The sequence below is a fragment of the Galleria mellonella genome, unplaced genomic scaffold (genome assembly GCF_026898425.1).
Source record: "Galleria mellonella isolate WM207_F2 unplaced genomic scaffold, CSIRO_AGI_GalMel_v1 utg90, whole genome shotgun sequence".
NCBI classification, from domain to species: domain Eukaryota; kingdom Metazoa; phylum Arthropoda; class Insecta; order Lepidoptera; family Pyralidae; genus Galleria; species Galleria mellonella.
The window spans coordinates 777,726-793,803 of NW_026442172.1; the positions used below are offsets into that span (position 1 = coordinate 777,726).

Here is a 16,078-nt window from a genome sequence, read left to right on the forward strand (position 1 = left end):
TGAATTCTCAACGATGAGCTAACTGCCCTACTTTTATTCTCACCTCATCATCATCTCTCGCTGGTGTTCTGCCAGCGTATATCGATAACGCAGGCAGAGTTACCATTCCATATTTACCCATTTAAAAAAGAACAACCCAAACATTTCCTCATTCCACTCCTGGTGAAATCGTCGTAACAGATACTTCCTTCACTTCGCCTGATTAAACCAGTAGTTTAAAACAAGCAACATTACTATTCTATTCATCTGTTGAACTTACTATGTAATTTTAAGACTCAACGGCTTCTGGAGGCTTTACAACAATTAGAAAATAATTTTCTCAAAATATCTTATAACTGGCACGTCTATATAGACACATGACTAATAAAAATGTTAATACTTCTACCTACGTACAAACTTATCACGTGTTTGCTTTCTGCCACTCGTTAGATGCGAAAGTATTCAACATTTGAGTAAAATACCATTTAAAACATCGACTGACACATATTATCGACGTTTAACTGCCAACATCTCCTAACATGCACAAAATTCTATACAAGAGACTGAAAATATTGTAATTCAAATTTTTTTGTATAATATGAGGGCAAACTTACAACTCACCTAATGGCAAATGTCTACCGCTGCCCATGAGCACGGGAATTGCATGTGTAAGTGTAAATAAAATAAACTAGTAAATAAAATAATAATTATAAAATAAATCCTTAATATTTTTTTATGGGTGAAAATGGAATGGTAACCCCGCCTGCGCTAACGGGATACGCTGGCGGAGCACCAGTGACGGGTGATCGATAAGAATGAAAACAGGCCAGTTAACCCATCATGATGAATTCATCAGGAATTAACCATGATAGTTTCCAGGGGGAACCGCGAGGAGGTCGACCTGGTTGGGTATATTACTAGCAATGGGATTTTCAGTCTTCATTATTAACAATCCCTTTCCCCCTTTCTTAATATATTGAAGTAAAACTTGTTTATTTATGTTATGTACCTACTTTAATAAGATGTCGATGTTACGTGTAACATCACTAGTTGAAATAAAAGTGAAGACAACCTTCAGAGTTACAAATCTCTATTACAATGTTACAGTCTATTGTATCTAAATTAAAATAGAACTGACGTAATATTGTTACTATTTTAGTCTAAATAATATTCGTATCTATGCTTTAGTTATAATTTGTTTGTATAAGGTAGGTACATTGTTATAGATACAAACCCTGATATATTTTTATTCATGGCTGATTTTAATGATTCAGTAGTCATATTTAGTTGTAAGAAATTTTCTTTTTTTACCACTAAATATAGCTACTGAATGACTTAAAAAATGGAGTGCTAGGGGAAACGGATTATTAATAATGAAACCTAACAACTCTATTGCTAGCAATATACCCTATCAGGTCGACTTCCACGCGGTGCTCTCTAGAAAGCATCGTGGTTATTTTTTTTAAGAAATTCGTCAAGATAGATTAACTGACCTGTTTTCATTCTCACTTATCATCTCCCACTGATACCTCAACAACATATACCATTAGCGCAGATGAGGTTACAATTTCATTTTCACCCATAAAAAATCATGGAATCCTTCTAAAAAAGAGTAATAAGGTATAATAATTGCGGACAACATACGCGTAACAGCCAAGTGTCCAGGGTGTATAAATATAGATAGATATATATTGGTTATAGTAACCTATTACTATCAGACGGGCCACATGCTTGTTTACCACCATACTAGAATAAAAAATTATTCACGTTTTTAAATAATTAAATATAGTAATTGAATATGAAATTAATTTAAGTAACACAAGCCTAGGATTTTCGGATTTTAATAAAAAAACTTTATAAAAAATTTTTTACAACAGGTCGATTACTACCCCCTTATTTATAAAAAAATCAAGCCTATCATAAATCTTTTATAGCTATTGAACTGTTTTATTTCATTCTTCTGTGTTAAATTCTCAGTTAGAGTAAAAGTGACAAAACAGTGTTAAAATAGGTTTACAAAAGGTTTTAATTTATCTGAATAAGGGGATAAGTATTTAAACCTTGTTAATGATAATATCAACTTGTCTCTTTTTAGTTTAGGAATTCACTAGGGTTGACACTGCGGAATTCGCACAACAATCTGGAAGTCTTTCCATCTCATTTACCACGTCGGCGCCATGTAATACGGACTATTGCCAAAACATTCTTCATGACGATGCCGCGTATATATTTTATATTTATAAACATCATTAGCAAGCTACATTCATGATCATTGAGTGCGCTGTCGCAGATCACGAGTGATGTCGGACTCGCGTTGAGTTTAAAAAATAAAAAAAAAAAACGTAAAAGTTAACTAAACATCATCGGAAGTGATATTGTGTGATTATTCTTTGGACTGTCTATTTATAATAGTGATCATGTCTAATAGTTATAATATGAAGGAGTTCAGTTCAACGTAAGTCATTACAACTTACATTCAATGCAGTAAATCCATTTTTTTTTTTATTTATTAATTTGTATTCTACCACTTTTGCTCTTAGGAATGCTTCTTTTTATAATTCCTTATAAAAATAATATTACATTACCCTTATTTTTTCCATTCTAATACTGTTTAACCTGATGTTTTTAATCATGCAATTTTTTAATGTATACTGAAAATTACTTTATAAAAAGGTAAAAAGACTCTTAACCGACTTGCACTAAGTAGGTCCAACCGTCCATCATTTCCACTTTCAAAACTGTATATTTCCGGAAATAGGTACACACTGAAAGTGGTATATTTCTATTTTTTGCTTTCCTAAATTTATTGTAAATAAAATAATATAGCTACCATTTGTGTTTATTTTACAGTCATCTCGTTTTCCATAAAATTGCATTTAAATTCAAATAATCTTTATTCAAATAGACTTATTCATTTACAAGCACTTTTAAATCGTAATTTCTTTTTTAAATCTACTGCATTAATAGTAATGTAATGACATGTTACTTAATAAAATCTATTAAGACTGTCATAATTATAATATCTAATAATATATGTATTAATTATTATTCATAAAAGTTAAATTTAGATCCTGAATTTTTTCATAATCCTTATGATTTAAATCTGATATTAATCCATTGAACACATTTAGTGTACCTTATCTATTTCTTTCCTTTTTAACTTTAAAAAGCTTTTTGACATGTAAGAGAACGATAAATTTTGCTATTTGTTTTAAAAACGTCCATTCAACGAAAAATATATGTTATAACCTAAATGTTTTTCTGTCGATTTAAAGCGCAATAATAATTAAGTTTGACAAAAATATCGTTTCAATTAGTCAAGTAATCGATATTTAAACAATTCTGATAAGAACGTAAACTATACGTAAAAATATATTTAAAAAAAAATACCTAGTAAAAATATTGTTTTTTTTTTTAATATCTTTTCACAGAAGTGTTATGTCAGCGCTCAATTTGGTAATCATCGACTGAGGTAACAAAATTTTAAAACTGAATATTTAGAAACAAAAAGTAAATATCTCAGGTATTTAATAAACGTCCCACTGCTTACAAGACAAATAAAAAAAAATCTTTTATACCTAACTCGAGTGAAGGAATGTTCGTCTCCTGTGATCTTTATGCAAAAGAAAAACAAATTGCGTCGTAGGTCAATGACCACCAAGATTGTTGAACTTCATCTTCAGTAACAAATTAACTGAAAAACATTAAACACACGTCCCAGTAATACTGAATTTCACAGATATTTTCTTTAGCGAAATTACGTACTTATTATTTACTATAATATGACTTTTTAGTGCCAGTTATTTATTTATGAAAAATTATATAAAGTGTGTAATGTATACAGCTGTAAATGCAATGTTCATTCTCTCGTTTATGTATATCAGAAAAAAGGTCGATAAATCTTTCCAGTCTGTAACTGCATGTTGATTTTACTATGAGAACTATCTGTCTATATCTTCGTGCCAGATCTTTTACGGTATAAGTAGACAAACATCTATAATTGGCTTCTTATATGCCACATACGTTTATAAATATCTATGAGTATATATAGTACCTGCTTCGACGTCATTTTAAATTCCTTACATCTATGCACGTCGGTTTCGTAGACTTTAGAATTAAGTTTCAAATAAATAAATTTATCTCATCATAATAACCTAGTATAGAAAAATATCTGAAATTTGTAATCATATTTTTTTAATATATGACATTGAAATATTAAAAAGAATATTAAAGTTGTAAACTTTATATCTGCTACCCTATTATGTTATATAACTCATTATATACAAAGCACTACTCAAATTTAAAAGCTGAAAGAAGCGCTCGACTAATCTTTACATTTACATATCGGTATTTATATTAATAGTTTATATATATTTATATATGTATTTATTGATGCATATGGCTCGTGCAGCACCCCCTTAAACCTCGGGCTCCTCCCTTGGACGTCAAAGCCCGTGAGTGCCACCCGATAGATAAATACCTAATAGGTCGAATTAGGTAGAATTATTGTACTGGCTCTCGAATGGCATCTAATTTTTCCAATTACAAGACTATCACATTATATTATATCATATCTAAATATAAAACCATCAACTGTAGTGATTTATTGATGGTCAAGTTTTACTATTACGTATTTTTATCATACGTTACCTTTATATTTACCTACACAGACAGAGATCAGCTACTTTAAAAGCAAAATAAATAATACAAACTCTATTGAACACGTGAAACTACCAATCTCATCAAACGTACTGAATTAAGTCCGATAGTACACATAGCTCTGCCCACGATAGTGAAGTGAACGTAATAATTCATCTCTGCAAACTTTGACATTTGATTTTAAATATAAAATTTAATCAAATGTAACTATTATATTCTGAAACAAATAACATCATATACTATATGCTTAAAAACAAATAACTTTTTTTTTTAAATACCACCGCCAAAATGCAGACGTTCATTATAAGATTAAAGTGACAATTAAAAAAGGAAATTAATTAAAATAACGAAGTACGATTTAAAGGTTTTAACTTTGATAATCACATTGATAAAGAAACAGGTTTACCTACTAAAGATTCGTGTTTCTACCGTGACGTAGTTATTATACTCGTATTTACCATGACCGTGTTTTGGTTTGAAGGGTGGGATGTGACAGTGAATTTACAGGATACAGAAGCATAACATCTTAGTCCTCAGGACTGGCAACGCATGTGGGGGGAGGTATCATGGGCGAAATAATATACTCTGTTATGTTCATGATACTGTTGTTTATAGGCGACGGTTACCACTTTTCATCAGGTGGGCCGTTAGCTTGTTTACCATTCACAGTTGCATATAAAAAATTGAATAACATGTGTTGTGGTTTGAAGGTGCAACATGCGACGACAGTTACCATTTTCCCTCAATTGAGTTGTCACACATCAGACTGTTTATCGTACGTAGTAGCATAAAAGGTTACCTTATAACACATATTCAGAAGACCTAAATTCCTAATGATAAACTATTTGAAGACCATGTAGGCGTAATGTATGCAATACATAAACTGAAATGGCGCCAACATTGTTGTGCAACTGAAACGATTTTCATTTAAACCGTTCGGTTAATTACTAACTAATAGTTCTGTGTGCTATGCCTGCGACTTCGTCTGAATGATAGTCAAAGTTTTTTTTTCTCTAAATTTCTAATGGAGAGATCAAACTGTATCTCACAATTTGCTGTACCGATTCTGATAAAACATACCTATTAATTTGTTATATATTTTATTTCATTTCAATGCATTTATCAGCCAATTCCTTATGATGATGTAATTTATAAACAGACATACACGTATTATAAAAATTATGGATTTCGTTCCCATTACTTATTGCCTGTCTATCTTGTAATTTCTATAATCTACCTACGACTTCATTCGCATATCGAATTGTAAACTATAATAAAACTATTATTCTTCTTTTTATAATTACCTAGAAATTTCTATAACCACATTCAGTTATTCACGAATTGTGGAAAAGTATGAAATGCTTCCAAAAATACGAACCGTTAATTATTAATTATTCCCACTATTATTTTATTGGAAGAGGGAGACTAAGGCATAGTTACATCAGGCAGATCAAGGAAAAAGTTAATGTTGTATTGTATCAAGAGGTGAAGAGGCTCGCTGAAAATCGTAGTGAGTAATTCGTAGTGCAAGTGATTAAAAAAATGCATATAGATAACACCTAAATGAATTTACTGTCAGTAATAAGTGCTTACGAAAAAAAGACCTTCACTTGTCTTCTAAAATAAGTACAAAGAAGTTGCTTTATATTTATAAAGAATGTAATCTTTATACAAAGAGATTAATATTAAATCACTCCTAATATGTAGATTAAATGAGTACCTCGATTTAACTCTTTCTGAATTAAAAAGATATAAGTATGTTAAAAAACTATATAGTTTTTATTTTTTATTTTTAACAAACGTAAATAATTCTACTTGTCGTTTTTCTAATCATGATTATAATTCAAGTACGATTTTTATAATTTTATAAGAATTGAGATAAAATTTATGTATTTAAAAATGGCTTCTTTTACTTTGTAAATAATAACATTAATCGGTCTTCGAATCTTAATACGTGGTGAAGATTTAGACAGGAAATACCTGACTTTGATCTTGGTTTTTAGATCCCAAGAATTTTAGTCTTAACTACCTTTGTGAAATTATTGCTATTTAGGTATTTTTACAATTTTTTTAAGCCAAAAATCATTTTTATTTATATGTTCACAGTTGTATATTAATCTAATGTTTACAATGTCTGCTAGAATTATCTGCATAATTTAGTCATATTCTATAGATTCTTTGTTTTATAGTAAATTACGTATTATAGCCTACACGCGTGAGTAATATTTCATTTGGAGTAGGTAGATATGGAATCCTTCTAATTAAACCAGTTTATCTCAACATTACAACGCATCTTTATTTATTATCGGATTTACATTTAAAATATGTTCAGCTATTATACATACTTAGTATATATACTTAGTAGGTATTATAATTCGTTATCTGCATGATAGTACACTTCTCTATGTACGATAGAGAACAGTTCCTTAGATTGTAATATTACCTCTCACATAATGGATTAGATAACTTTACTTCAACATAGAAAAAGTAGAAGTTAAATAAATAAAGTCGAACTCTGAACCAAAAGACCATAATCGTCGGTAGAACACACGGTATTAAAAAAAGTAGGGTGTACCCTCAGATTGTTTTATGCAACTTAGAATGGCAAACTAGCTGACGGCTCACTTGATGGTAAGTGGTAACCATCGCCTATAGACGTGAACAGTACTGTCGACATAACAGAGTATACTGTTTCACCCATGAAACCCCCTTCCCCATGAATTGCCATTCCTGAGGACTAAGATCTAAGTAATAAGCCTCTGTACCCTATAAATTCATATATAGTTTATAGATATTCGTTGATTTATCATATTGGAGCGCATTCTAGTTTGACAACTTACCTGTCTTGGTTTATAAACTGGGATTTTATTATTATTGTCATAAAAAACTCTAGTCATGCGTCACACAGTAGGTACCTAATCGCGGAGAGCATGTCAATATTATCAAGACTGCATAAGGCACTAAAACTAATGCATTTGTCACGGGTATATTTTTCCTTACAAACATACATATTTACATTTTATAGTAATTTGTCAGTTAAAGCGCAAGATACCTATTTAATCTTATTATAATTAGTTATGGTATATTTAATTTTTTCAGAGCTGTCATCACCAATAATGGCCAGTTTTACCCTTCAACAATTTCAATCAACACAATCAATACGAAACATAAAGAAGAAGAAGTGGATATTGACGCATATAACCCCTTTCAACATAGGAAATTAGAACATCCGAATTCGTAAGTTATTGCTAAAAATTACAGTAAAGTAAATTCTGGAATATTATTATTTAAATGTATCACAAAATATCCTTTATTTATTTAAAAAAAAAAAAAACCATTTAGACTCATAATGAAATCATTTAATAGCATTTTGGGTAGATAGGTACATAATAATATTAGAGAGTCATACTCGTTGTCATAGTTATTAATTTAAATAAATATAAACTATAAAAATAGCAAAGTGATAAACAGATCAAGTATAGACCTCCACTACTAACAAAGAACTAATTAATAAAAAAGGAAAAACTGATTTCATTACTAAAGATGTGAGATTTATAGATCTATATCCATCAGACTGAAACATTGGCGCATAGTGGCCAGCCTAATACTGTCTGTAGGATACACTTTGGAGAATATGCACAGAAGTTCCATGATCTGATCTTGCTTTCTCCATTTAACTTCTAAGTATAAGCCAACAGTGAACGAACAAGATAATTATAGATAAGGTTAGGTAAGGTCAAGCACAAACCCATCTTATAATAAAAAAATCTAGAATCTAAATAAATATTTGAATTACCAAACCTTAGAGTTCTAAGAGACAGATTACATTTGATAACAGATTCTATAGTCTGGTAATTACCAGACGATACAATCTGTTCAGTAATAAATGTCCAAACCAACTTTTAGAATTACAATCAGTAGGATTATGTTAAATGTGACAATCATAATAATAAGTTGTTATTACCTTGTTACAGAGACATGAGATCATTTGCAAATCTCCTAAAGTCTTCGTTGGGTTCCGGTATACTAGCTATGCCGGCAGCATTCAAGAACGCTGGTTCTTTAGTCGGCATCTTCGGCACAATTATTTTGGGATACATTTGTACGCATTGCGTCTATTTACTGGTAATCTATTTGAGCACTAAATTCACATTATACAGTCAATTACTTCATCAGCGAGTAGATACACAAATACACTAAATACTTGATCTTAAAACCTATAGAAAATCAACCAATTGAAATCTAAAAATTTAATTAATTTAAATCACCTGTAAACTCCTATCTAAATTGATCTAATCAAAAATCTAACCCCGATTTAAATATATATTTATATATTAATACAAATATACATAGCCTACTAACATAGAAATACTACAGAACAAAAAGTTTGTCGTACGACAGAAAATAAAGTAAGTAAAAAATTATTAACAAAAAAAAATAACAAATGAAACGACTAGACTTTAGATTAGATATTCAAAGACATGTTAATTACTATACCACTCAAAGTATCTAAGTTTAGTTCGTTCTGATGTTTACCAGGAAGAAAAAACTACATTTTTAATTTAAATTACTTAGGTACATAACTAGTAAATTGCTTTAGAAAACAGGTATTAAACACTTATGCGAGTACATATTTAAATTGCATAATTCATTATTCTTATTATTTTGTACATATACCTAGTTAGAAAGATCTAAATTAAATCTTTATTTTTCAAAGTACTCTAAATCTATTTAATACATACCTTACTACATATTTTTTCCATAAAACATCAATACGTACATTATTCCAATCTGTAGAATATGGATGTATGATATGATTTAAACTATATGATTTTATATATAACACCTTAGTCCATAAGGGTGGTTTTTTATCAAAAGTACCATGGGAATCTTCATTAGCAGCACTTATTGATTCCCACTTAATTATGCCTTTATATTTTGTTTCAAATTCTCAAATGAATAATAAAGTCTCACTCAAGATCTGTAACTCTCAAGATATATAACATTATACACATACTGTTAAAACAGATTATATTACCAATATATTTTTTATTTCAGGTGAAAACATCACAAGATGTATCCAAAGTCTCAAAAAGTCCATCATTAGGATATGCTGAAACAGTAGAAGCTGTTTTTGCCACAGGTCCACAGCCACTAAGAAAAGTTTCAAAAGCTTCTAGGTAAGTTGTCTTATTAGATAAAAAGTGAAATGTTATATAAACTAAGATAAACACATAACGCTATGTAACAATCGAATGAGTTATTCTGTTGGAGGCTCGTGCCTATTTCGCTCAAGGTTGCAGCTACTTTATAAAACTGATTGAATCTTCTTATAAAATAGTCAAGAATAGAAGATATCCGTTCAAGCTTTAAAGTTAAGAATAATATAATTATGGATAAACATTTTGTTGATCCCCACTATCTAACTAGGACTATTCCCCTTTATCAGATCTTATCTAATATGATTGACTATACTATACTATAGAAAAAGGGTAGTTAAATTGTGGAGTCTAACCTATTTTGTAAATTTCTTTCTTATCAATACATATATGTATGAGAAAAACTTAAAAATTTTATATCCAATTTATACCTTGATTTTGATGTCTTAATAATCAGATAAAGCATTAGAAACTATACGGACAAATTTTATTAACAGTTATTTAGTACTGCACTAATAAAGCTTACTGGATTCGTAATAGGTGATATTTATATCTATTGATATTTACATATATATTTACAAATTGATTTGTAACAGTTTCCCCTTGAGCATGAATATAATTTAATAGCTGTTGATCGAAGTGATCGTACCTATATATTGCAGCAGCTAGATCGTTTTCCTAGTCTAATAACAAAAAAGCTAGTTTTTACCTTTAAGACCTTTGAAAATATGTATCTTAATTTACCAACTATGACACTTATTTCTTTTAACATACGTCTGGTATCCTGAACTGAAGTCGCGAGTATAAGATAAACATAATGTAATATTTCATAGTCATATATTATTAATCATAGATAAAGTTAACTATTCAATGTAAATCGAAATTATTGCGTGATAAAAATATATAAAAATAAGGAATTATATATCAAAGTAATTAAATATAACTTAACATCTGAATGGGCATTAATACATATATATTAGTTACCTATCGATTAAATTTTGATATACCCAAATAGGCTTCATACACTTACTCTTCATAACAACATTATAACAATTCTATATTATGTACATGAATGCATTAAAAAAAAATTATAACCAGTGTTTTAAATTATATTATTTATCAGTGTATGTATATATATAATTTAAAATAAAATACCAACTCACAATATAGGCAAAATAAAAATCTCATTATTTTTAAATCACAGGTATAAACTAATACGGACATATCAATTTATATTACATAGTGATGATCAATAAATGCTCATGAAACTAATAATAATGCTAAAAATAATGCTATTTATACAAAAGTAACTAGGTATTTCATACACAGCAAATTATGACATTTTGCTGAAACATTATAAGCGATGATTCTACGTCAAAACTACGCACGACCAATAGACGTGTTAAATTGCTTTCAATTTAACTTTTAAATTCTAATGACATATTTTGTTCTACCTGCTATAAACATAACAATGCTTCATTCGACATTCACTATGGAATGACCTATGGAAAATAATACAAAACAATTTTCTTGTTTTATTTTTTTGTCATAAAGTTACGACTATAATTAAAAAACAAAATTCAGCAACTAAAATAAATAACTAATCATGTAATAAACAATTTTCTCAATGAAATTTGAAAAGAATTAAAATATATTTTTTAAGTATTCATACAAAAAAAAAGTTGACGCAAGAGTCCACATTGAATATGTAATAGCTATTATTCAAACAATTTCGTTATTTTTTTTTTCAGAATATTCATAGATTGGGCAATGGCATTTACAATACTTGGTGCATGCGCAGTGTATGTCATCCTACTTGTAGAGTCAGTAAAACAGGTAGGTGTATTATATATATATATATATATATATAACCACAAAGTTGCCGGAAGAACCGGATGAAAATAGTCCTGATTGGGTATATTACTAGCAATGGAACCATTAGTTCCCTTACTAACAACATCCTTTGCCGATTTTTAATAGTTGACATAATTGGGCATGCTAAAACCATCCCAATTTTTTATTTATTTTAATTTTTAGTATGCAGTATACAATATCCATTACACAAAAAAAAAATTATTATAGAATAAATGATTTATCACTCTACACGTATAATGTAGGATATAATTTTAATTCCTTGTATTTCTTGCAATCGGTGACTGTCTCACCTTCTAATGGTTACAAATTCAAACCCCGCTTAGTACAAATATATGTGTTTATGAGTATGTTTTATTTAAAAATATATCTAAATACTTATCAGTTATCTAATAAGGACCGTGTACAAGCAACAGATAACTTATTTAAATACAAAAGAGATAAGTAAATAACAGTAAAGCTTCTTGCAGATTTCCTTCAATAGATAGAGATATATTGAAAGAAGTATAAATTCTACTTAGAAGACTATGTTACGCTACTATATTTATTATTATTTATAATTTACTATCTTCTAATTTTGTAAACACTTTCTATCATACAAATTAATTACAAATACAACAAATAAAAGAATTAGCCGAATAACTGCAGTCGTTCTAAAATGATGAATATAAAATTTAGCAATTGATTGTTATTTATGCTGATTTTTTTTTTGTTTCAGATAATTGATCACTTTTACGAAGACAATGGTATCAACACAACTATGTACTGTTTAATATTTTTGGTGCCACTTCTTATATTCACACAAATCAAGAATCTCAAATATCTGGCCCCATTCTCTGGTTTCGCCAACATATTATTAGTATTAACATTCCTCATATGTTTGTACTACATATGCAGTGAATTCCCTAATGTGACCATTCGTCCATCATCAGTCGATATTGGAAAGTTGCCTTTGTTTATCGGGTAAATGTAATGTTTCTATCTATTGTAATTAAAATAGTGATAGATCTAAAGTTTAGAGATTATTTAGATATACGAGTAAGTGCATATTGCCATAATTACAGTATAATAACAATGTGGTATCAAAACTTAATACGTAAAAACACCAGGCGTTAGTGTGAGACAGAACTTGTAAGATCACTTGTAAGATCATTATTTTAATGTTCTATTCTATTCCAGCGGAACATATTTATTATTTAATATAATAGTATGCTATCAAAATAATACCATTAGGATTACCACTTTCCATTAGATGGGCCATCAGTTTGTTTGCCATTCTGACTCAAAAAATATCTAGTAAATCAAGTAACTAACAATGTAAAAAAAAGTACCAATATAGGTAAGATTTATTGTTTAATTACTATATTTTCTCGACTTCAACAAAACTTGAACTTCATTTCAGTACAGTTATCTTCGCCATGGAGGGCATCGGCGTAGTGTTACCAGTGGAGAACACAATGGCTAAACCTGAGCACTTCTTGGGATGTCCCGGAGTACTCAACATTACTATGAGCGTGGTGGTGCTCCTTTACATGATCATGGGGTTTCTGGGATACATACGTTACGGAGACCTCGCAGAAGGCAGCATCACTCTAAACTTACCAACTGGTAAAAATGAAATGTGAGTTAGTTTCAGAGTGCTTCAGTATTGTCATTGTATAATTTCAAACACTATTTTGAATATTTAAATGAATACTTTATTTTTTATTTCTTTATTTATTCAAGTAACAAAGACTCATTTTGTTAGTAAATCTTAAAACTATGTTAGTATGACACTTCTATTACTACTAATTATGATATACGTATATTTTCAATAGATTAGTTTCTCTTTTTAATTATATGCGTAAAATAAATCAAGTACATCTTTTACCGAATATATTAATATTTTTTTAAACATCAAGAATACATTAAACTCTTTCGATTAAAAAACATGGAACTAATTACTTTTTAAGTGATTTAAAAACATTCTTATTTTTTTCATAACAATATAAAATAACTTTATAATTAATAATTGCAGCCCTGCTTTAATGGCGAAGTGCTTCATCGTCCTCGCTATATTTTTCACCTATACATTGCAATTTTACGTGCCAATGGAGATTGTTTGGAGAAATACTAAAGAACATGTAGCTAAGAAATATTACAATCTAGCTCAAGCTATCATGAGAGCTTTCTTTTCCTCTCTTACTGGTAAGTTAAAACTTATATTTTTTTAATAATTTTATATTGTAATTTCGGGATTTTGTATAAAATATTTTCATATTAAAATATTAGATTAGAATCAATGGGATTTGGATCCCATATATTACATTATAGAATGGACCATTCCCTTCTATCCCGTGGGTGTCGTAAGAGGTGAGTAAGGGAATTTAATGGTTGAGGTATGAACAGCAGTGTACCTTTTAAAACATCACAAATTGCGGTTGCCAACTTACTAGCCAAACGTGGCAACTATTGGCAAAACCCCCCTTTATGAGGGAAGCCTGTGTTCAGCAATGGACAGTTACCGGCTAATATAATGATGATGAAGATAATATTACATTAAACACAGTAATTTGTAAATATTTACTTAATTATTTATTTATTTAATACTTTATTGTACCAACATTATATTGCACCAACATACACCAACATTAAATATATTATTATTTAAGATCTAACTAATCATAAATTAAATAATTTAACATTGGGTCTTTATTTAAAAACTCTATTAATATTACCTAAATGAAATTGAGGTAAATAGAGTAGTACCAGAGGGAGACTTTGTACAAAAGTCGATTGCTTGGGTACCTCTGTCTCATTCGTGTTTCAACCGTGAAGCAGTTGTGTTTGCATGACAAGGTGGGATATGGCGTGAATTTACTGGGTACAGAGGAATACCACCTGAGTCCTCAGGAATGGCAACGCATGGGGATATCATAGGCGAAACAGTATACTCTGTTATGTCCATGGTACTGCTCATGTCTATAGACGACGTTTACCACTTTCCATCAGGTGGGCCGTCAGCTCGTTTGCCATTGTAAGTTGTATTAAAAAATATATATAGTACGTGTATACCAAATTTTATAATAATTGATTAATTAATCTGTAAAGGCACTAAAAGATAATAAACAAACAAACAAACTCACTTTCACATTTATAACATTAATAGGAATTACTCATATATACTTTTCGATTTACAGTGGCAGCAGCGGCTACATTACCGAGACTGGAACAAGTTATCGGCCTGGAAGGCGCATTTTTCTACTCCTTCCTTGGTCTCATTGCGCCGTCTGCAATGGATCTTATATTCAATTGGAATAGAGACCTCGGCAAATATAAGTGGGTCCTGATCAAGGATGTGTGCTTAATACTTTTCGGTACATTTGTGCTTGTCACAGGAGTGACTCAAAGTATTAGGGAGATAATTAGGACTAATAATGCTTAATAACGGTTGTGTTTTGTATTTTGTAATTACCTACCTACATAAGAGACGATTACAGTATTACGGTACATGCATAAAATGTGTGATTTTTACAATAAATTGTCAAAAATGGAAATATTTTATAAGCATTACTTACCTTGTTTTAATAAATATTTAAAAGAAAAGTTTATATTACGTCTTTATTTCATGCAGTTTTAATGTTTATCAAAATGGTCATATGTGTGGTTAGTAGAAATAAGTAATATTTAGCAATATCTATATATAATAATTAACGTATCTCTATATATTGACTTAATAAAAGATATTAAACATCGGTTATCCAATATATCATATCGAAATAAAAAACCTGAAGGAATTGAATATAGATATCTGATGTGTATAGACGATATCGAAATATGTGATGACCTGCTTTTCCGCCATCAATATCCAGAGGAATTCAGTACATAGATATCGCAACGGTACCGATATTACCCATACCTAGTAGTTAGTGTAAATTGTATAAAGATTTTTTTATGAAACTTGGGCTGGATACACCCTGTAAAGCTGATTACGGTCTGGGTCTGATAAAATATTATTACATAAGAAAAAATGTGTGTATTCCTATTACATTCGCCCCATTTCGTTCCAGTCACAACCAATCTCAAACCGTTTCTACTTACCATACCAAGATAGGACCAAGAACGATCTGAGACAATTACAGTATAGATCCGACTTTAGATTAGGAAACAATGTACCCCATTTGATAGAAAGAGGTAACCGTCGCCTACAAACATGAACAGTATTCTGTGATGCACATCATCAAAGAATACTATCTGTGATATCCATGGTACTCCTCATGCATTGACATTCATGATTCTTGAGAACTATGGTGGTTCACATTTACCTCGATAAATTTATATGAATAGTATATTTTTTTACTGACGGTCCCGCGATTGACCTCGACCTCGCCCGATGAAAAATTAAAACAAACGTATGAACGTAACATGAA

The 16,078-nt window shown here is 29.9% G+C and overlaps 1 protein-coding gene across 2 annotated transcripts; it reads left to right on the forward strand.

Annotated features, from left to right (window-relative positions):
- Window positions 1-2,131: 2,131 nt before the first annotated feature.
- LOC113523555 (proton-coupled amino acid transporter-like protein CG1139) lies at window positions 2,132-15,259 on the forward strand. Of its 2 annotated transcripts, none has more exons than XM_052902404.1 (9): window positions 2,132-2,434; window positions 7,738-7,875; window positions 8,613-8,763; window positions 9,697-9,818; window positions 11,549-11,633; window positions 12,388-12,632; window positions 13,072-13,290; window positions 13,687-13,856; window positions 14,849-15,259. In XM_052902404.1, the coding sequence occupies exons 1-9, from the start codon at window positions 2,397-2,399 to the stop codon at window positions 15,091-15,093; spliced, it is 1,413 nt and encodes a 470-aa protein (XP_052758364.1). In that variant the 5' UTR covers window positions 2,132-2,396; the 3' UTR covers window positions 15,094-15,259. The 2 variants fall into 2 exon arrangements, with proteins under 2 accessions (XP_052758364.1, XP_052758365.1); XM_052902405.1 differs by lacking the exon at window positions 2,132-2,434 and adding an exon at window positions 2,444-2,463.
- The last annotated feature ends 819 nt before the right edge of the window (window positions 15,260-16,078 follow it).